The sequence below is a fragment of the Panthera pardus genome, unplaced genomic scaffold (genome assembly GCF_024362965.1).
Source record: "Panthera pardus isolate Hobbes unplaced genomic scaffold, ASM2436296v1 HiC_scaffold_16, whole genome shotgun sequence".
NCBI classification, from domain to species: Eukaryota; Metazoa; Chordata; class Mammalia; order Carnivora; family Felidae; genus Panthera; species Panthera pardus.
The window spans coordinates 157,136,121-157,160,738 of record NW_026526721.1 but is presented as its reverse complement, the minus strand read 5'-3'; the positions used below and the strand labels follow the sequence as shown (position 1 = coordinate 157,160,738).

The 24,618-nt window shown below is 35.1% G+C and overlaps 1 protein-coding gene across 7 annotated transcripts in view; it reads right to left on the bottom strand.

Annotated features, from left to right (window-relative positions):
- Positions 1–24,618, bottom strand: part of TOPAZ1 (testis and ovary specific TOPAZ 1) — a 100,997-nt gene that overhangs the window by 30,743 nt on the left and 45,636 nt on the right. For all 7 annotated transcript variants that reach the window (XM_053904138.1, XM_019418535.2, XM_053904139.1 and 4 more), the window contains 6 exons: positions 22,343–22,494; positions 22,043–22,135; positions 20,848–20,963; positions 3,638–3,704; positions 2,387–2,561; positions 959–1,059 (listed from right to left, as the gene is read on the bottom strand). In XM_053904138.1, the coding sequence (XP_053760113.1) occupies positions 959–1,059; positions 2,387–2,561; positions 3,638–3,704; positions 20,848–20,963; positions 22,043–22,135; positions 22,343–22,494 (704 nt within the window). The remainder of the gene's footprint in view (positions 1–958; positions 1,060–2,386; positions 2,562–3,637; positions 3,705–20,847; positions 20,964–22,042; positions 22,136–22,342; positions 22,495–24,618) is intronic.

The following is a 24,618-nucleotide window of genomic DNA, read 5'->3' as shown; positions in this document are numbered from 1 at the left end:
ACCGACTGAGCCACCCAGGTGCCCCTGTTGTTGTTGTTTTTCAAATAAAACAAATCCATGGGGGTGCCTGGGTGACTCAGTAGGTTAAGTGTCCATGTTGGCTCAGGTCATGATCTTGTGGTTCATGAGTTCGAGTCCCGCATCCGGGTCTGCGCTGACAGCTCGGTGCCTGAAGCCTACTTTGGATTCTGTGTCTCCCTCTCTCTCTGCCCCTCCTCCGCTCACGCCCTGTCTCTCTCTTTCAGAAATAGATAAGCATTAAAATTTTTAATATCCATGAATCTGTATATGTAGGAGTGACCCTGTGCTTAAATGTTATTGAACACATTCAATTATAACTTACTCAATTCACCTTCAATCATATGAAATATAAGAAGTAGTAACAAGAAGATATAATAGTTGATTCAGTATTGACCACACTCTCAACTGCTCCATTCATCCCTCAGCACTTACTTCTTATTTTAGATTTTCCTGTCCTTTACTTTATTTCACTTTAATGAATCTATAACCACCTGCCACCTCAGGGAAATCTAAAGAATGGTAGTTCAGTATAGTCCAGAATAACTAGACCACTTCTATTCAGATATCCCAAAGCAGATATCAAGATATATGGGATATAGTGTTCCAGAGCATTCTAGGAGATGATTTTTAAGAAGTTCTGTTGTGAGTTTCCCAGATTCATCTTAAAAAAAAGGTCTTGAACTCTTGCAAAATGGTATTTAGCACAGCTTCCCAAGTGCTCCCTATAGTGAGATACTTCAGGGTAGCTGGTCTCCTGATACTTCCTTTCCACGTTTGCTTAATATACTACCTAATAATTCACTTACTAGTCTGGGACTCATTTTGCCACTTGTAACATTATTAGCAAATTTCTAATTTGTAGTGCTAACTATATTCTGTCAAAAAATTTAAAATTAACACTTTCTGTACCAAGCCCAAACAAAATTTAATGACATACCTTGGCCCACTGCAACAGCTTGTGATAGAAGTACATAGCACTGATTCCAATTCTTCCCAGCAAAGTTTTATCTACTTCACTATTTTGTGGATCTTTGCTAACTGGAACACAAAGTAGGCATATGGGAAAAGGTGGAAAAGTCATTTAAAATGACAGAAAAGGCAAATTAACATGAAATTATTGATACTAGACCAAAGATCAGGTGTCAGCAAACCACAGCCTACATGCCAAATCTGGTGTGTGGTCTGTTTTTTTGTATAGCCTGAGAGCTAAAAATGGTTTCCCTATTAAAAAGAATTTTTTTAATGTTTTTATTTATTTTTGGGAGAGAGAGACACACACACAGAATCAGAAGCAGGCTCCAGGCTCTGAGCTGTCAGCACAGAGCCTGATGCAGGGCTCGAACCCACAAACCATGAGATCATGACCTGAGCTGAAGTCGGATGCTTAACTAACTGACAGAGCCACCCGGGTGCCCCATGTTTCCCTATTAAAAAAAAATTTTTTTTTAAATATTTATTTATTTTTGAGAGAGAGACAGAGTGTGAGCAGGGGAGGAGCAGAGAGAGAGGGAGACACAGAATCCAAAGCAGACTCCAGGCCCTGAGCTGTCAGCACAGAGCCCAACACAAGGTTCAAACTCACGAACTGTGAGATCTTGACCTGAGCTGAAGTCGGGCACTCAACCGACTGAGCCACCCAGGAGCCTCCCATGTTTCCCTATTTTTAAAGGGTTGTTTGAAAGGAAAAGAAGACTATGTAACACAGATTAAATGTGAATGTGTAAAGCCTAAAACATTTACTACCTGGCCCTTTGCAGAAAACATGTGTTGACCCCTGATAAAGAATATACAGCAGTGAAGGGGCACCTGGGTGGCTCAGTCAGTTGAGTGTCTGACTCTTGATTTCAGCTCAGGCCATGATCTCACGGTTTGTGGGATTGAGTCCTCTGTCAGGTTCTGCGCTGATGGTGGGAGCCTGCTTGGGACTCTCTTTCTGCTTATGTTCACTCTGCCTCTCTCTCAAAATAAGCAAATAAACATTTTAAAAATATATAAATAGCACTGAAGAGCTCAAAAAAAGTCTCAAAAACATGAATTTTGTTGACTTGTAGTGAAGATAGTAACAACTTAAATGATTCAAAAATTCAGGTGCTCCAGTATAATTTGCTAGGAATAGTTTTACCAATCTGAATGAAAAGAAAAATAAAACATGAAGCATGAGATATTAAAACACCAATTCTTGACGTTATTATCATTATAATCTAAATTAATAATAAAAAGATGGAAATATTTATAAAGAGAAATCTGAAATCTGCAATATTAACTTATCCCCAACGTGGAAAATATTAAGAGCTTTACATTCCTGTTAAGAACACTGCACCACGCTAACACACAGAATACTCAGACCCAAATAGTGACATTTTACCTGTTTCAGCAAATTCACAAAATGGAACGCCTGGTCTCTCTTCTTTACAGTTTTTTGTTAGTGTTTCAGCAATACAAGCACAAAATCTCTGGAAATCTGCAAAGTTTCCACAGCTCATTTTTATGTTAATGTATAAATTTCCCAATTTGGTCCAGTCACCTTTTTCTTTACAATGCTATCAGAATTATTAGAAACAAAACAAAACAAAACAAAACAAAAAAAGAGAAAGAAAACTGTCACTATGCAAACATATTATGGAATAGGCACATGCTGACATTAGATATATAGAAATTAATAAGACAATTTCTATAGGTCTTATAAACTTACCAGCAGTGTTATACCATTAAAAAACTTTCTATCATACAATTTGTGTTTCTGACTATAGCACAGTCTCTATAAGTTCCAGATGGCAATGTCCATTTGTTTTAATGGTCTTGTTCCTAATGTACTTAAGGATCTCACCCTCAAACCTGAACTAGACAGTAGGATAGATTTTATGGAAAAGAGATAATTAGCAATATGATTTGAGCTGTCTCCAGAGAAATACATTATTTTGCTACTTTTAAAGATTGCATTTTATTATTATTTGGCCCCATTTATGATTTGGGGCCCAAATATCATTTTGGGAATCACATTTCTTCTATGATAGGGAATACAAAGTAAATTTCAGTAAACTTAACATCTTCTCATTATTTTCTATTATAAACAAAGAAATAGTTTTCCATACCAACAGATTGTTTCAAGGATATAAATACTAATTAAGACTAGACCAACAATTACTACATGAATATAAAAATCATCTTAAACCAAACAGTAAAATCGTCCTGAAAGTTCTCCATTTCTTATCCTCCAAACGCCTGGAAAAGGCACACTGGCCTTGGCTTTCCACTATCATCTCACATATCGCAGCCATCCATGGACTGTGACAAGAAAGCCAACTTTCTTATGCACTGAGTCTGTCCAGTGATAAGAATTAAAGGCTAATTAAGCCTTAGATTATTATGCCTTGATAGAAGTTAACTTTGGAAATGAGCCAATTATTTCCAGAATTATTTTTAGAATAGTCCGTAACTCTAGAAGTTACATTTGCATTTCAAAGTATTAAAAAAATTAAACTTTTTTCTTGAGCACTTTCTTTGTATAACAGTCACATTTTAAAAACTTTTCCTAAAACTTTTACTATTCAAGGTCCTTTGTTATTACTGGTTTTCAGAGATCACAGCTATTTATTCAAAAAAGTAAATGTCATACCTGTATTTCATTCAAGGCTGAATCTAAATCACATTTCCAGTTCTGTTTAAATTGCCTCATCCGTAACCTTTAACAATAGAAAAGCATTAATTATGTTCACACCCCCCAAAGTCACTATTGTCCCTAATTCACTTGTTCCAAAGTATATACCTCAGAGAGTGGAAAAAAAAGGAATGCAGTATCTATAAAAATTCTTTAGAGCTGAAGAAAATGGCAAATGCATAGATACCCACCTCACATTATTTCTTCCCCAAACCATAGGCAACAGGAATGAAAAAGGAAATTCTACATGAAACCATACCTTCAGCCTGTAAAGTAACTAAGACAGAAAATGCCAAAGCTTCAAAATAATTGTGAATAAAAAGAGAAAAAAAACCACTAAAACCAGCACTTGTTCTCTCCTGCTCCCACTTCATCCTTGCTGATCCACAAGGATTTGTGATAAGCAGAAACAGACCAGAACAAAAACAATGCAAAAAAAAAAAAAAAAAAAAAAACCCAACCAACCAACCAAACGAAAAAACCAAAAACCAAAAACCAAAAACCCTGTGGGGGAAAACTGAACAGATGGAACCTAACACTGATTAAAAAAATACAACAGACTAAGTCCATACTAAATTTGAAAATGATTTTAAAAAACCCACAGAAGAAAACAAAAACTGGGTAGATTATAACCCAAATCACGCAGAAGGAACTTAAAAGTTTGTATGATTTGAAGAACACAATCTAGGGATGCCTGGGTGGCTCAGTCAGTTAAGGTGTTGGACTCTTGATCTCTGCTTAGGTTTGTGACCTCAGTTTGTGAGTCTGAGCTGAATTGGGCTCTTTGCTGACAGTGTGGAACCTGCTTGGAATTCTCTCTTCCTCTCTCTGCCCATACCCTGCTTGTGCTCTCTCTCAAAATAAATAAATCAACTTAAAATTTTTTTGAAAAAAAAAAAAAAAGAACACAATTTATAAAATGCATAGCTTCTGGGAAAGAAAAAACGACAAAAATGAAGAAGAAACATCCTTTGGCAATTGGAAAGAGAAAAAGAAGAAAAAAGGAGTAAGAGGGTGCCATTACTGTACATCAAATTATGGGGCTAGTTTTGATAATTAGTCCCAATGCTCTATAAATTAACTTATAATACTCTATAAGCATTAAAATGGAATTCCTTGGGGCGCCTGGGTGGCTCAGTCGGTTGAGCGTCCGGCTTCAGCTCAGGTCATGATCTCATGGTTCGTGAGTTCGAGCCCCGCATCCAGCTCTGTGCTGACAGCTCAGGGCCTGGAGCCTGCTTCGGATTCTATGTCTCCCTCTCTCTCTGCTCCTCCTGTGCTCACACTCTGTCTCTCTCTCAAAAATAAATAAAGATTAAAAAAAATTTTTTTAATGGAATTCCTAATTCCTTTCATGAATCAAGTATAAATAACATTGATACTTAAACTAGATAAAGGCAGAAGAAAGAAAAGTACAGAACAATATCAGTTATAACAGTGATGAAAAAAGCTAGATAAAATATTAACAAGCAAATCAGTTTTACAAAATTGAAAAGAGTTACGCAGATGATGGTTGTGATGGCTGCACAAAAATGTGAATGTGTTTAACACTGCTGAAATGTACACTTAAAAATGGTTAAGATGGTAAATATTATGTGTATTTTACCACAAAATTAAAAATATTGACAAACAGAATCCAAGACCATCTTAAGAAAATGACACACCATGACAGAGTGGTATTTATTTTGCAAATGTAAGGCAACTTCAGTATTAGAAAATCCATCAATATCATATACCATATTAAAAAATCTAAGGGAAAAAATCATGATTATTTCCATAGATATTAAAAAAGACTGATAAAATTCAACATCAATTCACTTATGAATATAGGGACCGAGAGACACTTTCTGAAGTGATTAAATACATATATCTTATTCCTAAAGCTACTATTGTATTTAATGAGAAAATTCTAGAGATATTTCCACTATGATCAGGAACAATGAAAAGATGTCCACCATATCCATTATTACTCATTATTATTCATTTAAAAATTTTTTTTAATGTTTATTCATTTTTGAGAGAGAGACAGAGTGGTAGCAGGGGAGGGGAAAGAGAGAGAGGGAGACACAGAATCTGAAGCAGGCTCCAGGCTCTGAGATGTCAGAGCCCCGAAGCGGGGCTCGAACTCATGAATCATGAGATCATGACCTGAACTGAAGTCGGACACTTAACCGACTGAGTCACCCAGGTGGCCCTATCCATTATTATTCAATACTGTACTAGAGGTAGGAGCCAAAGCAGTTAGGTAAGACAAACTACTTACAGGCAATAAAACATACATGCAAGAAGAGCAAGAGAGACATGGAAAAGAAAAACTTCACAGGGGATTATCCCCACAGAATGTTAAAACATATTACTAAAGCCTCTATAATTAAAATACTGTGGAACTGGTGCACGAATAAACAAATAGTCCAGTGGAGTAGAATACAAAGTCCAGACACAGACCCAAACACATATGAGATTTAGTATTTGACAAAGGTAGCATTTCAAATCACTCAAATTAAATAAGTGGTGCTGGGAAAACTGGGACAACCAATGGAGAAAAAAATTAGATCTGTATCTTACACCACACATAAGAATAAACTCTAAATAGATTAAGAACCTAACTATAGAAATGAAACCACATAAATAAGGAAACATGGGTGAATTTCTCTAAAACCTTGGTTTAGGTAAATTATGACTCAAAATTCAGATGCAATAAAAAATAACTATGACTCAAAACTGAGGCAATAAAAAAAGATTGATAATGTAGGTTGAATAAAAATAAAAGTTTTTGCATGGTAAAAACCATAAATAAATTCAAAAGACAACTGACAAACTAGAAAAAAATATTAAGGAACAAAGAACCAGAATCCAATAGAAAAATGGACATGAGCAGACAATTCACAACAAAAAGTATAAAAACAGCCCTCAAATACATGAAAAGTTTTAAACTCATTTATGGTAAAAGAAAAGCAAATCAGAACACTGAAATACCATTTGTTACCTAATAGACTAGAAAAGATAAAAAAGTATGACAACACACTATGTTAGCAAAGCTGTGAATAGTTTCTGAAGTTTCTGGATATATATATGTGTGTGTGTACATATATGTATACACACACACACCACAGGTACATATATGCACATATACCAAAATACGTATATACACACACCACACAAACAAACATATACACCGTGTATACAACATATCTATACAAACATAATGTATATATACATACCATGTATACAAGTTGGTAGAGCCCTCTGGGCTGTATCTAATATATGTACTTACCCTTAAAAAACTTATATTGAAATAATTATAGACTCACAGAAATTTTCAAAATAGTACCTAGTCCTGGTACTCTTCATCCAGCTTCTTCCAATGATGATTTCTTATATAATTGTAGAACAACATAAAAACTAGGAAACTGACATTGTTACAATACTGTTAATTAGACTACAGATATTATTTAGTTTCCACCACTTTTTACATGCATTCATCTGTGGGTGTGTAGTTCTATGCAATTTTATCCCATATATAGATTCATGTTACCATCACCACAATACAGATATAGAACTGTTCCATCACCACAAAGGAACTTCCTCATGTTATCCATTTATACTCACCCCCCAACCCCTATCCCCATCCCCTGTCAACCATACTTGCTTCTCCATATCTACAGCTTTGTCATTTTGAGAATGTTATATAAATGGAACCACGTAGCATGTGGCCTTTGAGATTGGCTTTTTAAATTCAGTATGATTTCTTTGAGAACAATTCAATTTGTTTCATGTTTCAATAGTTTGTTGATTTCTATTGCTAAGTAGTATTCCTTGGCATGGATGTACCACAACTGAACTGTTCATTCACTTGTTGAAGAACATCTGTTTTCCCCCTAGGTTTTGGCTATTACAATTAAAGCTGCTATGAATGTTTGTACACAAATTTTTGAGTACAAGTTTTCATTTCATTACAATAAATGCCCAATAGTTCAATGTTATACTTGATTTTTATATGTTCAGTTTTTAAGGAAACTGCTCAACTATTTTCCATAATGGCTATATCATTTTACATTCCCACCAAAACATATTAAGAGACACTTTTCCTAAACCCTTGCTAGCTAGCATTGTTATTGACACTTTTCCCCCAGTTAAACCAAGGCATGCTGACAAATAAAAATTGTATATAAGATATATAACATGTTTTACTAAATGTATATACATTGTGAAATAATTGTCACCATTGAGATAGTTAATGTATCTATCACCTCATCTAGTGTGTGTGTATGGGGGGCGGTGAAAACACGAGATCTACTCTCAGCAAATTCCAAGTTCACAATACGTTATGGTTAACCATAGTCATTATGTTGTAAAATCGGTCTCCAGAACTTACTAATTTTATAGCTACAAGTTTGTACCCTTTGACCAACACCTCATCTGCTCCCATCCCCATCTCCTGGTAACCACTATTCTAATTTGTTGCTGAGTTAGACTTCTTCAGATTCCACATACAAGTGAGATCATGCAGATCCGTCTTTCTGTGACTGCCTTGTTTCACTTAGCATAATGTACTCCATGTTAATCCGTGTTGTCACCGATGGTAGGATATCCTTCTTTTTAAAGGCTGAATAATACATATTCTGTATATATACACCATACCCTACTTTGTTCTTTTTGCTCAAGATTGCTTTAGCCATTCGGGGTATGTTGTAGCTCCGTATGAATTTTAAAATTGTTTTTTCTATTTCTGTAAAAAAATGTTATTAGAATTTTGATCGAAATTGAATTGAACCTATAGTTAGTTTTGGGTAGCATGGACATTTTCACAGTATTAATTCTTCCGATCTATGAACACAGAATATCTTTTTATTTTTTTTGTTTTGATTACTTTTATCAGTTTCATGGTTTTCAATGTATAAATCTTTCACCTCCTCAGTAAATTTATTTGTTAAGAGGTTATTGTAAATGGGATCGTTTTCTTGATTTTTCTGAATACTTCGCTATTAGTATATAGAGATGCAACTTTGTATTTTAATTTTTGAATTTTTATTTTAAGTTTTAAGTTTTTATTTAAATTCCAGTTAGTTAACACACAGTATAATGTTAGTTTCAGGTGTATAATTTAGTGATACAACACTTCTGCACAACACTGGGTGCTCATCACAAATGCCCTCCTTAATCACCATACCTATTTAACCCATCCCCCTGCCTATCTCCCCTCTGGTAGCCATTAGTTTGTTCTCTATATAAAGTGTCTGTTTCTTGGTTTGCCACTCTCTCTCTTCTTTTCCCTACAGTCATTTGTTTTGTTTCTTAAATTCCACATATGAATGAAATCATATGGTATTTGTCTTTCTCTGACTTATTTCACTTAGCATTATACTCTCTAGTTCCATCCACATTGTTGCAATGGTGAGATTTCATTCTTTTTTTATGGCTGAGTAATATTCCATTGCATGCATATATATATATATATATATACACACACACACGCACACACACACACCCACGCAGTAAAATCTTGGTTTGCGAGCGTAATTTGTTTCAGAAACATGCTTGTAATGCAAAGCACTTGTATATGAAAGTCAATTTCCCCACAAGAAATAATGGAAGCTCAGATGATTCATTCCACAACCCAAAAATATTCATATAAAAATGATTACAATACTGTACTATAATATAAAATTAAAAAGAAAATACAAAATAAAAAGAAAAATAAATTAATCTGTACTTCCCTTTGTAAACCTTTGTGGCTGGTGTGAGGGAGACAAGAGAGAGGAGGGTTATTGTATAGAATGACTTTCTAACAGAATTGCTGCCATCTATTGGCTCTGTGGAATCTTTTTCTTTTCATGCAACTTTAACAAGGAACCTTTCCAAGGACACTTGCTTTCGCCTCCTTTTGAGGATTCTGCGGAAATGTGACATTGCATTGTTGTTAAACAGATTCATCGCTTACACTGCTAAAGCCTTCATCAGGTGGTGCTTTTCTCCAAAATCTTGCACTGTTTCTCACATTTTACCCACTTCCCTAATCTCATCTGAAATGAGGGATACCTTTATCTCCTCCTCCTCCTCTGCAAACGAGATATAGACATAGACTTCTTATAAAATCTTGCAATTTTGGCCTTCTGCATACCTCATCTGTACTTCTCCTTTTTTACTTCCATTGTAATTATCTTCTTACTGCCTTTCTTTTCAACCTTTTTCTGCATGGGGGCCATTGTATATGCTCACACAGGTTGACTACAGTACAGTATTAATAAACTCTTGTCATATACTGTATTTAATGTAACAGGCAATAAGACAGCAGAGGAAAGGGTCTATATCTGCAGGCAACCTGACCCAGAATGCAGCAAAGCATTCCTACTCTTGTATGCAAAAGCAAATGACTGTCCATAGGTGCTTTGAAGTGACAAAAAACACACTAGTAGTACCAGCTGTGGGCACCTTCCAGCGTTCTGAAAAATCACTGATTTCTGCCAAATACTGTAGCCTGAGACCGAGCATCCGAGCATGAGAGATGATCACATACAATCTGCAGCAAGACAGAGAAGAACCAATGGCTAAGTTGTGATCCTGTGACATTCAGCATTACATACTACTCACATTGCAAGACATCACTCGTTTATCAAGTTAAAATTTGTTAGAAATGTTTGCTCATCTTGTGGAACACTCACAGAACAAGTTCCTCACAAGCCAAGGTTTTACACACACCACAACTTCTTTATCCACTCATCAGTTGATGGACATTTGAGCTGCTTCCATAACTTGGCGATCGTAGATAATGCTGCTATAAACATCAGGGTGCACGTATCCCTTTGAATTAGTATTTTTATATTCTTTCGGTAAATACTAGTGGTGCAACTGATGGATCGTAGGGTAGTTCTATTTTTAACTTTTCGAGGAAACTTCACACTGTTTTCCAGAGTGGATGCACCAGTTTGCATTCCTACCAACAGTGCAAGAGGGTTCCCCTTTCTTGACATTCTTGCCAACACCTGTTGTTTTTGGGTTATTGATTTTAGTCATTCTGACAGGTGTGAGAATTGGTAGTTTTGCTTTGCATTTCCTGGATGGTAAGTGATAATGAACATATTTTAATATGTGAATATGTTTAAACACACAAAACATGTGTGTTTTGTTTTTTTGTGTGTGTTGATTTCAGCCATTTTGACAGGTGTGAGGTGACATCTCATTGCAGTTTTGCTTTGCATTTCCTAGATGGTGACGATGAACGTATTTTCATGTGTCTGTTGGCCATCTATATGTCTTCTTTGGAAAAATGTCTAATTATGTCTTTTGCCCATTTGTTAACTAGATTATTCATTTTTTGGATATTCAGTTTTATAAGTTCTTCATTTATTTTAGATACTAACCCTTTATCAGATATGCCATTTGCAAATATCCTCTCCCATTCTGTAAGATGCCTTTTAGTTTTGTTGACTGTTTCCCTTGCTGTGTAGAAGTTTATTTTGATGAATTCCCAATAGTTTATTTTTGCTTTTGTTTCCCTTGTCTCAGGACATGTATCTAGTAAGAAGTTGCTATGGCCAAGGTCAAAGAGGTTACTGGGATTTTAATGTCTCACAGTTAGGTCTTTGATCCATTTGAATTTATTTTTGTGTATGTTGTAAGAAAGAGGTCCAGTTTCATTCTTTTGCATGTTGCTGTCTAGTTTTCCCAATACTATTTGTAAAAGAGACTGTTTTTTCCCAATTGGATTGTTGAAAACTGACCACATAGTTGTGGGTTCATTTCTGACTTTTGTGTTCTGTTCCATTGAAATATGTGTTTATTTTTGTGCCAGTACCATACTGTTTTGATCACTACAGCTTTGTACTATAACTTGAAGTCCAGAATTGTGATGCCTCCAGCTTTGCTTTGTTTTTTCCAGGTTGCTTTGACTGCTTGGGATATTTTGTGGTTCCATACAAATTTTAGGATTGTTTGTTCTAGCTCTGAGAAGATACCATCAAAATAACATCTTTCCATTTCTTGTGCCCTCCTCAATTTCTTTCATTAGTGTTCTATAGTTTTCGGAGTACAGAACTTTCACCTCTTTGGTTAGGTTTATTTCTAGGTATCTTATGGTTTTTGGTGCAATTGTAAATGGGATCCATCCCTTTATTTCTTTTTCTGCTGCTTTATTGTCAGTATATAGAAATGCAATGGATTTCTGTACAATGAATTTATATTCTAAGGCTGTTGAATTCATGTATTAGTTCTAGCAATTTTGGGGGTAGAGTCTTTTGGGTTTTCTGTATAGAGTATCATGTCATCTGCATATAATAGTGGAAGTTTTACCTCTTCCTTGCCAATTTGCTGTCTAATTGCTGTGGCTAGGACTTCCAATACTATGTTAAATAACAGTGGTGAGAATGGACATTCCTGTCTTGTTCCTGACTGCAAAAGGAAAACTCTCAGTTTTCCCCCATTGAGGATGATATTAGTTGTGGGTTTTTCATATATGGCCCTTATTATGGTGAGGTATGTTCCCTCTAACCCTATTTTGTTGAGGGTTTTTATCATGAATGGATGTTGCATTTTGTCAAATGCTTTTTCAATACACAACTGATTTTTGTATGTGGATATGACATCCTGCAACTTTACTTACTTTATTAGTTCTAACGATTTTTGGTGGCGTCTTTAAGGTTTTCTGTATGTAGGATCATGTAATCTGCAAACAGAGACAATTCTAATCCTTTCTTTCTAATTTGAATGTCTTTTATTTTTCTTTAAATTTTTTTTTCCTTTTTTTAAAAATTTTATTTTTTATTTTTTAAAATTTACATCCAAATTAGTTAGCATATGATTGCTAGCAACAATGATTTCAGTAGTAGATTCCTTAGTGCCCCTCACCCATTTAGCCCATCCCCCATCCCACAACCCCTCTAGTAACCCTCAGTTTGTTCTCCATATTTATGAGTCTCTTCTGTTTTGTCCCCCTCCCTGTTTTTATATTATTTTTGTTTCCCTTCCCTTATGTTCATCGGTTTTGTCTCTTAAAGTCCTCATATGAGTGAGGTCATATGATTTTTGTCTTTCTCTGACTAATTTCACTTAGCATAACACCCTCCAGTTCCATCCACATAGTTGCAAATGGCAAGATTTCATTTTGATTGCCGAGTAACACTCCATTGTATACATATACCACATCTTCTTTATCCATTCATCCATCGATGGACATTTGGTTTCTTTCCACACTTTGGCTATTGTTGATAGTGCTGCTATAAACATGGGGGTGCATGTGTCCCTTCGAAACAGCACACCTATATCCCGTGGATAAATGCCTAGTAATGCAATTTCTGGGTCATAGGGAGTTCTATTTTTAGTTTTTTGAGGAACCTCCATACTGTTTTCCAGAGTGGCTGCACCAGCTTGCATTGCCACCAACAGTGCAAAAGAGATCCTCTTTCTCCGCATCCTCGCCAACATCTGTTGTTGCCTGAGTTGTTAATGTTAGCCATTCTGACAGGTGTGAGGTCGTATCTCATTGTGGTTTTGATTTGTATTTCCCTGATGATGAGTGTTGTTGAGCATTTTTTCACGTGTCGGTTGGGCATCTGGATGTCTTCTTTGGAGAAGTGTCTGTTCAAGTCTTTTGCCCATTTCTTCACTGGATTTTTTTTGGGGGGGGAGGTGTTGAGTTTGATAAATTCTTTATAGATTTTGGATACTAGCCCTTTATCTGATATGTCATTTGGAAATATCTTCTCCCATTCTGTCAGTTGCCTTTTAGTTTTGGTGACTGTTTCCTTCACTGTGCAGAAGCTTTTTATTTTGATGAGATCCCATTAAAATTTTTTTTTAATGTTTATTACTTTTGAGAGAGACAGAGTGTGAGTGGGGGAGGGGCAGAGAGAGAGAGGAAGGCACAGATTCTGAAGCAGGCTCCAGGCTCTGAGCTGTCAGAACAGAGCCTGACATGGGGCTTGAACTTGTGAACCACGAGATCATGACCTGAGCTCAAGTCGGACACTTAACTGAGCCACCCAGGCACCCCTGATTTCTTTTTCTTGCCTAATTACTCCACCTAGGACTTCCACACTGTGCTGAACATAAGTGGTTACAGTAGACATCTTTTCTTTGTTCCTGATCTTAGAGAAAAATCTTTCAGCTTTTTACTGTGAAGTATGTTAGCTGCGGTCTTGTCATATATGGCCATTGTTATACTGAGGTACCATTTTCCCTATACATAATTTGTTGAGAGTTTTTATCACAAAAGGGTGTTAAATTTGGTCAAATGCTTTATCTGCATCTACTGAGAGAATCATTTGATATCCATCCTTCATTCTATTAATGGGACATATCATATTTATTGATTTACACATGTTGAACCATTACTGTATCCCAGGGACAAATCCCACTTTATCTTGGTGTATGATGCAGTTGAATTTGGTTTGGTAATATTTTGTTGAGAATTTTGTATCCATGTTCATCAAGAAAAATGTCCTGTGATTTTCAGTTTTTGTGGTACCTTTGTCTGACTTTGGTATCAGGGTAATACTGGACATGTAAATGAGTTTGGAAGTATCCCCTCATCTTCAATTTCTTGGGAGAGTTTGAGCAGGATTGTTATTAACTCTTCCTTAACTGGTAAAATTCATCAGTGAAGCGATCTAGTCCTGGGTTTTTCTTTGTGGAAAGATTTTTAATCTCCTTACTCAAAACTGTCTGTTCAATTTTTCTATTTCTTCATGTTTCAGACTTGGCAAGTTGTAGGTTTCTAGGAATTTATCCAATTCTTCTAGATTGTCCAATCAGTTGGTGTGTAACCGTTCTTAGTCTTTTAATAGCCTTTGTATTTCTGTGCTGCCAGTTATGTCTCCTCTTTCATTTCTGATTTATTTGCTCCATCTCTTTTTTCTTAGTGTAGCTAAAGGTTTGTCAATTTTATCTTTTTGAAAACAAACCCTTAGTTTTGTTTTTCTATTGCTTTTCTAGTTTCTACTTATTTCTGTTCTGATCTTTATTTCCTTCCATTAACCCTGACCTTAGTTTGTTCTTCTTTTTCTACTTCCTTGAGGTACATATTCAGTTAGGTTTCAGATCCTTCTTTTTTCTTAGTGTAGGCATTTATCACTATAAAGGTCTCTGTTAGAACTGCTTTTGCTGTATCCCACAGATTTTGGTATGTTGCATTTCCATTCTCATTTGTTTAAGGTTTTTTTACTTCCCTTTTGATTTATTCCTTGATTAACTGGTTGTTTAGGAGTATCTGTTTAATTTCCACATATCTGTGGATTTTCGAGTTTTCCTCCTGTTATTGACCTCTAGTTTCATACCATTGTAATCAGGAAAGATACTTGACTCAATCCTCTTAAATTTTGTTTACTTGTTTTGTGAACTAACATATGATCTATCCTGAGAATGGTCTGAATGTGCTTCAGAAGAATGTCTGTTCTGCTCCTGTTGGATGGAATTGTTTTGTATATATCTCTTAGGTCCATTTAGTCTAAAGTGTAGTTCAAGTCACATGTTTCTTTACTGATTTTCTGCTGGATGATATACCCATTGTTGAAATAAGTACTGACATCCTCTACTTTTATTATACTGGTGTCTATTTCTCCCATTAGATCTGTTAATATTTGCTTTAGATATTAGGCTGCTCTGATGTTGGGTGTGTGTGTGTGTGTGTGTGTGTGTGTGTGTGTGTATATATATATATATTTTTTTTTTTTTTTCCAATTGTTATATTCCCTATCTATCTTTTTATTTTGGGAGAGAGAGAGAGAGCACAAGCCAGGGAGAGGGGCAGAGGGAGAGAAAGAATGTTAAGTAGGCTCCACACTCAATGCTGAGCCTGATTCGGGGCTTAATCCCATGACCCCAGGATCATGACCTGAGCCAAAATCAAGAGTCGGACACTCAACTGACTGAGCCACCCAGGTGCCTCATACAATTGTTATACCCTTTGATGAACTGACTCCTTTCCTTATATAATGACTTTGTCTCTTCCTACTTAAAAGTCTAGTATTTCTAAGAAAAAGTATATCCTGCCCTCTTGGTTTCCATGTGCATGGAACAGCTTTTTTTTCATCCCTTCACTTTCAGCGTATATGTATCTTTATAGCTGAAGTAAGTCTCTAGAAGGTGGCATATAGCTGGATCTTGTTTTTAATCCATTTAGACACTGCCTTTCATTTGGAGAATTTAATCCAGTCACATTTAAAGTAATAATTGATAGGCAAGACTCACTGCTGGCATTTTGTTAAATTGTTTTTTGGCTATTTTGTAGTTCCTTTGTTCCTTCCTTACTATCTTCTTTGGTAATTTGGTATTATAGAGTCTCCAACTAAAATTATAGATTTGTTATTTTATCCATTCAGCTCTATCAGTTTTGTTTCACATATTTTGAAGCTCTGTTGTCTGCTGCATACACATTTCAGATTACTAAGCATTCTTGGTGTACTGACGATTTTGTTATTATGCAGTGTTCTTCTTTGTCTCTGGTAATTTTCTTTGCTCTGAAGTGTATCTTACCCGTAATCAATACAGCCATTCACATTCTTTCTTTAAAATTACCATTTGTATGGTATATCATTTTCCATGCTTTAACTTTCAACCTGCCTATATCTTCATATTGGAAGTGAATTTCTTATAGATAGTATATAGTTGGATCGTGCTTTTATACCTACTCTGCCAACTGCTGTCATTTAATTGTTATAATTGGAATATTTACATTTAGGGGCAGCTGGGTGGTTCAGTCGGCTGAGCATCTGACTCTTGATTTCAGCTCAGGTCCTGATCCCAGGGTTGTGGGATCAAGCCTGACACTGGGCTCAGTGCTGAGCGAGGAGCCGGCTTGAGATTCTCTCACTCTCTCCCACGTGCCCCTTCTTTCATTCTCTCCCACGCTCCCCTTCCCTGCTTATGTGTGCACACGCACAAATACATGCACATGTTCTCTCTCTCTCTCTCAAAAAAAAGAACATTTACATTTAAAGTGAGTATTGATAAGCTAAAAAGCTTAAGTCTGCCATTTTATTATATGGTCTGTTTCCCTTTATCTTCCTTTGGGGTTACTTGAATATTCTTAGAATTTCATTTTGGTTATCCATACCTTTTTGAGTACTTTGTATAGTAGTGCACTTATCTTTTGACCAAGCAATCCCAATTCTAGAAATATGCCATAAAAATATACCTCCAACAATACAAAAATACATACATTCAGGGTTATTCACTGCAGCACTGTATGAATATCCACACAATGAAGTATGGTGCAGTTCTAAAAAAGGATGACAAATTTCCCTATACTAATTTAAATTGATTTCCAGGATATACTGTTTTAGTGAAAAAAGCAAAGTTGAAGAGAGCATTTATTGTATGATACACTTTATGTAAGAAAGAATTAAACATAACAAAATATATATATATATCTATCTACATACATATATATATATCTACATATATATATATCTACATATATATATATATATCTACATATATATATATATCTACATATATATATATATATCTGTACATACATATATATATATATATATCTAGATATATATATCTAGATATATATATATATATATATATATATCTACACATTATAAGAAGGACAAACCAGAAACTAAAATACTGGCTACCTTGAGTAGGTGGAAAACAGGTAAAAAGAAGGAATGGAAATAGGGCATTAGGGGTAAGGAGAATCAACACTTTTCATTGCATACATTTTAGTACAGCTTTGACTCTTAGAACAAACAGTAATGTTTCATATACCACCTTAAATAATTAAAACCAGGATTTGGAAGAACTCAAAATATAAAACAAACAGTAATGAATAACCTCAATGTTCTACAAATGAATAACCACACTGAAAGGAGTGAGGCAAAAAAGAACTAACCTAAGTGAGGAACTAATTTTTTTGGCTGAATACTATAAGGCTAAAGAAAAAAAATAACTTTATACTAATACCAAACTCTAAATAAATTTTTTTTTCACAGGGGTATAGGTTAGCAGTTCTGACACCACTTTATGTGGATAGGATTTATAAATGACTAAACATATTATTCATAATGAAAGTCAGGTTTCTCACTGTCAGAAAGAATTTATAAATAAGAAAAAGGGAAGGCTAAAATAAACCTGTGGTTTTGGATTAGAATCAAGCTGTCAGTATGAACTCATGTTTTTTAAATATACATACAAAGAGAAAAATTTATGTTTTTTGTGTATATATGTATATGTCTATGTATATAGACACACATATATTTCCTATGTGTATTTTTATTTACATATTTTGTATACACATATATATGTGTATATTTCCTAGCCCTGTCCACTCAGAAGGCCTGGCTGCAGTTATGCTCCTGTAGCAATGATCAGATCTTGGTCTTCGAATACCACTCTCCCATAAAAGGAACCAAAGCTCCTTGGAGAAGCTCCTTGGTTGTTGCCAATGTTGCAGGAGGAAAAACAGAAGATGACACTTAAAGCAACTTTATGGCTCCAAAAAATAAGAAAATGGTAGAAAAATGAACAGAATGTGATGGAAGGATATAGGAACTACCCTGAAGCACTTCCCAAAAGTCAAATCTGGAATAATTTGAGCAACAAAACAAATAATAATAGTATTAGATCATATATAACCCCTAAAATAAAAATAAAATAAAATGAGCTCATACTGATATAAATAAATGAAGAAATAAATGAAGAAGGGGCAGCTCTCCTTTACTCAAAATTCCAATTAAAAAAATGTACAAGAAATAGGGAAAATACAAAATCACCATGGGGCAAATACCACAGTAGTAACTTCCAGGAAAGATCCCCTGATGAATCCTAAAATTAATGTGTAAAAGTTTGAGGAGGAAGCAGATAATGTATAATGTTAAAGTCTCTTCCCCCAAATATTAATTACAAAGGGGCAAAGAGTATCTTTACATGTAGAAACCTGGCAGTTAACACTGTTTTTACTAAGTTATCAAGGTTAACTTATCTGAAATGTATTGGCACCATGTACCTCCTATGAGGATGCACTGAGACGTGTAGTTAATTGGGTTTTACAGTAGTGATTTCCTGGTTTTGATAACTGCACCATTACTATGTAGGATATTAACATGAAGGGAAGCTAGATGAAGGGTTCATGGGAAGTCTCTATACTAATTTTTGCAACATTTCTGTAAGTCTAAAATTATTTCAAAATAAAAAAAATTACTCATTAAATGTATGTTAAATGTCCTAGATTATAGACACACCTACATTCTCACTGATATCCTGAAAGTAAATGTTAGAATTTTTTTCTAGCAGCCTTATCTACTGAAAGTGAAAACCTTCCAAATGAACTATAAACTACCTAATTAAAAACTATAATAAAATCAAAGTATGAGTGTCTATTGAAACTCATTTCCCTAGGCCAGAAAAGGGTAATTATTTCAACAGGTGTCAGGAAAATACAAATATAAAATAATATTAATTTTTTTTCCTTCTGCATTGAGGCTGCATCCACATCCCCAACCATAAACTGTACCTTTTAACTACCAAGTTATTTTCCTAGTCTGTCCTTCATCAAATAGGTCACCAATGTTAATTCCTCTTAAAAATACTAGATAATTCTTTTGAAGTGGGAGCATACGAAGTAGTAGAGTATTTAAGGATACAATTTTCAAAATTAGGGGTTGTAAAATAAACTACAAAAATATTTGCGAGATTGTGTCAATTTGAAAATTTGAAAACTAAGGCTGGTTTGTTCTGGAGTCTTCCTATATCAAGAGATCCTTTTCCCAGTCAGTGCCTGAAGGGTTGAGTTGTATAGCTGTTCTGGGTACCAGGGTACTGTTGCTCCTTTTGAACATGGACGCGCACACTTCCCTTGTGCCAAATGCTACTCAATCTGGCAGCAGACTAACATCTGCTAGCCACTTCAGCTCTCCGTCATAGCTGCCACTGTCCAAAAAGCCAACTTGTTAGCATGTGGATCAGGAGAGGAATGACTTAATGTTCTGAAGAAAACATCCATGTACTCTAGTTATTATAAATGGATTTAATCCCAGAACTCTATGCTAGACATTCTTCTCACAAAAATTTATTTCCTAAGTAGTCCCAACACTTTATGTAGCCTGAAGAGTATTATAATTTTTATAGACAACATAAATTGCAATTATCATTAGTTAAAGAAATGAAACAACTCCCAGAACTTGAAGAAGTCAAATGTATCTTCAATGCTGGTGCTTCAAGGGACGTCCTATTACTTAGTAGAATCACTGCAATTCCCTATCTGTGTACCAGGACATCCAGGGCTAGACTATAGCAAATGCATAGGACCCTCACAGGTTATTGAAAGTTTTTAAGAACCTCCTGTCAGATATCATAAAATTACTACTATTAACTTGTTTGCATCTAACTACGTAATAAATGTGACTATTAATGTACTTTTGGCCTACGGACACTATGAACCAAGGAAGTCAAAAGCTCTGTATTAGAAAATAATGAGAAATGAGATGACAACAGCTGTAGAAGCTGTATGAAGGAACTTTCTAGGCATTCTCAAGGACTTTGGTGGTTAATACCATTTGTATTCTATCAACTATGATTTCATTCAAAAGTCACGGTTCTTTTAAACACAATATGTAATACTTTCTCTATGTATATAATGGTTTACTTAAAATTTCTGTAAAAGTCAAGGCTTTCCTTTTTCTCAATACAGGTACATTATGATACTGCTCATAATTATCATAGGTTTCCAAATAAAAAAAGTCTTGGGAGTCCTATGAGCCACATAGAGAAACTGAGCAAGTGAGAGACAGATGAAGAAGGGGATTAAAGTATTTTATTATAGCTAACATGAAAAGAAGTGAAAGAAAATAAAGAATTAACGCAATTTATATACATAAAAGAGAGTGCAGTAAGTGTAATTAAGTAAGTTCTGAAACAAAGGATAAGAGATTCCTCTTACACTTGATGTGCAGGCATGGAGATGAATGAGGTACTGACAAAGATTTGGTGAGGCTGGTCAGAAGGGCTGTCTAGAGGCAGCCCGACTAATGACAATGTGACTAGGACAGAGCCAAGAGATGGGAGAAGGGCTTATGGTGGGTTACTACCCAGGTGTTTGAACAGTGGTAAGTGCTTTCCTTTCATCCTTTGTAAGTCCGTAAGTATATATATTTAAATATATAAATATATAGAAAAATATATATATAAATATAAAACTTAACCTTAATTATAATGACTTTTCTCACCTGGATTTCATTTCCAGAACTGCAGTTATTTCTTGTTGGGAAGCCTGTAGTTGGTATAAGAGCTTGATGATATGGTTAAAGTGTTCTGGGTCAAACACCATCCCAACTTCAACAAACTGTAGAAGACAAAAAAAAAAAAAAAGAAAAGGAATCATTTTTATACAAATATGAAAAAGTTAAAAACCAGTATGTAACAATTAGGAGACTGGTGGACAAAATGAAATAAGCGGACAAGCAGAATTAAAATTCACCTAAAAAGTCTGAAGCATATATTCTTCCAATATTTGAGAACCAAAATTAGACACACTACTTTAAGAATTTAAGGTGAAAATGAAAATAATTCTTTAACTCAAAACTTGAATACTCTTTCTGTTTTTCAAGTTATCTCAATGAATTTATCGTCCGTACATCTTGTTTTGTACTCATTTCATCTTTAGCATAGCACTGGTGTTTATACCTTATCCCAGATTGTAAACTTCCTGAGAAGTATCAAACCGAGCTTTTCTACAACTATTAGTGGTAATCAGTAATTTCTGGTTCAAAAAATTTCTAGGCAGGTAATTCTGTCAAGTTTTGTAAAGTGGAACTAGAGGCATTCACTGAAATATGTGTACATCTGCTAGAGTGGTTCCAATGCTGCTCCTTAAAGAAAATGCAGGCTTTCTTGCTGTTAGCCTATTCTGAAATGGATGGCCATGCAGTGCTAAATACCAGTAAGCATCCAAAAGTACAAATTTTAACATATTTTTAGGAAGCCATGAAAATTATTTTTCTTTTTGTTTAGTGTCAAATATAAAATTAATTCCTAACCTCCATGTTTTTCCCTATCTACTTCCTTTGTTTCGGTCATGATTTTCTATTCATATATTGATTTGCATATTTATTTTTGTTATAAATGACCTCAAATCTTTTTGATGAAGAGAGTTTTCTTTAATCATTTTTAAGGTATCAAGATGACTTCACAACTTAAAAAGAAGTCACATGGAGTTCTTGGAATAATTTATTTAAGGGGAAGGCCTATCAGTCACTGGAGTCCGTTTATAAATCCTCTTTCAAGAGAAAAAGAACATTTCTGAAAAACAGAATTCTTTGGCATCAATAATGTGGATAAAAGGTGCTTTAAGAGTGTTAGTGGAAAGAATTATTTTCTTGGTTAGTCACTATCAGAGAATAAAAGAGATAAAATAAAGCATACCTTACAAAATATATCAATTAAAGCAGGTACAGCATTCCTTAATTTCATAGTTGCCACATGCTCAAATATTTTTAGTAATATTTTCAGAGCAGGCTGGATAAAACAAAAAAAATTACACTCATTTTCATGTCTTCTTTCTGTACACCTTAAGTTTCTCAAATTCGTTTATGCTGAAAAACACAAGTGTTCTCTAGGAAGTATTTGACAACACAGAAATTTAACTGCTAAATTATACAAACAACAAACATAACAGAGAAGTTCACATATGAGTTAGAAAGTATATATTTTTAGGTTACTTACCAGCATTTTAACCATTATGCTGAGGTTCACTACCTGAAATACTTCTTTCAATAAACAATGTTTGAGTAAAGAATTTAGAAGGTCATTTAGCACTTGTAAATCAAAGTGTATACCTGGAGGAAACTTTCTGTAGTACTCCATAAACATGTTTACTAAAACAAACAAACAAAACATAAAAGTCATGTGCTGATTTTAAGATATTTATCTTTCCTAAATTAGGCAAATTTTCTATACTTAAAAATCAAGTAGTATAAATTTATTTTCTTGAAAGGTACATTTCCACATCAGAAATATTTGATGAAAGTAAATTAAAGCAGAAGTTAATAACCACACAACATTTGAAATCAACGAGGCATATTAGGCACTAGACCGGGAGCTAACTCAATGTGCTAACCACACGAAATATGTCGAAGTTACCTCATATACCATGGTCTCAATATGAACTCTGAGGGAGCCATGCTCTCGGGGAGTGTTCAGGCCTGGCCTAGTCATGTATGAGAAACTGTGTAATTGGGGGTGGATGTAGACTATTCTGACACACACAAGAATGTCATTTTAACCCCACCAACATGTTAATCCTAAGGATAGTTTTTTTATTCCAGTTTATGATTATGAACATTCTACTAAAAAGTACAGATTAATTTCCTTTGACAGAGTAACTTCTTAATGTCAATTCCTTAATCTATTTTCTATACAACACTTAACCATTACATATTTTCCCCATTAATTTTAGGGATCATTCATTGATTATTTTTTCCCAATTTCAAAATTTCATAGGTCAAAATCTATACACCTTAGCTGAAACTGCCTTAATAAAAATTACTTTGGGCTTTACTCTTGTGTAATTATTTCTGCCCAAAATACTTATTACTATCTGGATCACTTGGTGATGCTTGGGAAAGTCAGTAACTACTGATAAAGTTCAATAGCATAATAAGAAAAAATAATTGTTGAAGTTACAATAACCTTTAACTACCTTAATACGATATAATAACATTCAGGTTTTCTTTTTTTAAAAAAAAATTTTTCTTAATGTTTATTTTTGAGAGAGAGAGAGAGAGAGAGAGAGAGGGAGAGAAAGAGAGGGAGGGAGGGAGGGGGAAGGGCAGAGAGAGAGGGAGACAGAATCTGAAGTAGCTCCAGGCTCTGAGCCATGAGCACAGAGACTGACGTGGGGCTCCAACCCAGGAACCATGAGATCATGACCTGAGCCAAAATCAGATGTTTAACTGACTGAGCCACCCAGGTGCCCCAACATTCAGGTTTTCTTAAAGCTTCTTTATATACAATTGTTTTTCCTGGGCGCATACAGATGAGTTCTTCCTGATATTCATTTTGCAGTATCTGCATAGTTGCCTTCTTAGCAGGTAACATGGGAAATTCAGAGTGCTTGCTATTATAATTTATTAATAAAACTGGAACTGCATGTTTAAAAAAAGAGGGGTGCCTGGGTGGCTCAGTTAAGCGTCCGATTCGTGATTTCTGCTCAAGTTATGATTTCACAGTTTGTTGGATCGAGCTCTGTGTCAGGCTCCGAGGTATGGAGAGGAGATTGATAATTCTTGGCATTTTCTCTCTCTCCTCTGCTCTCTCTCCTCACCAACACCACCCCCCTCTGCCCCACCGCCCTCGGGAACATGGGCACTCTCTCTCAAAATAAATAAACTAAAAAAAAAAGCATAGTTGGAAAAAATTTGTTAATGTTTAAGTAGTCCACTAAATGACATGAAGCCCTCCTTCTTTTGTCATGAACTACTTTTAAATTTTAAAATATTAATATAACTTCTCTTTTTAAAGTAATCTCTCCTGGTTAAACTGTTGGGTGACAAAAGTTTAAAAATTGTGATGGCTTTTGACACAATCTGCTACATTGCTTGCCCCTCCCCCCAATTTTTCATTGTGATAAAATACACATAATATAAAATTTACCATCTTCATTATTTTTTAATGTTTCTTTATTTTTGAGACAGAGAGAAAGACTCATAGTGTGAGCAGTGGAGGGGCAGAGAGAGAAAGGGAGACACAGAATCAGAAGCAGGCTCCAGGCTTCGAGCTGTCAGCACAGGGCCCAACGCAGGGCTTGAACTCACAAACCATGAGATCATGACCTGAGCCAAAGTCAGACGCTTAACCAACTGAGCCCCAACCAACCCAGGCACCCCACTGTCTTCATTATTTTTAAGTGTACTGTTCAGTGGTATTAAATACATTCAAAATGTTCATCCATCTCCATGAAATTTTTTCATCTTATAAAACTGAAACTCTATACTCATTAA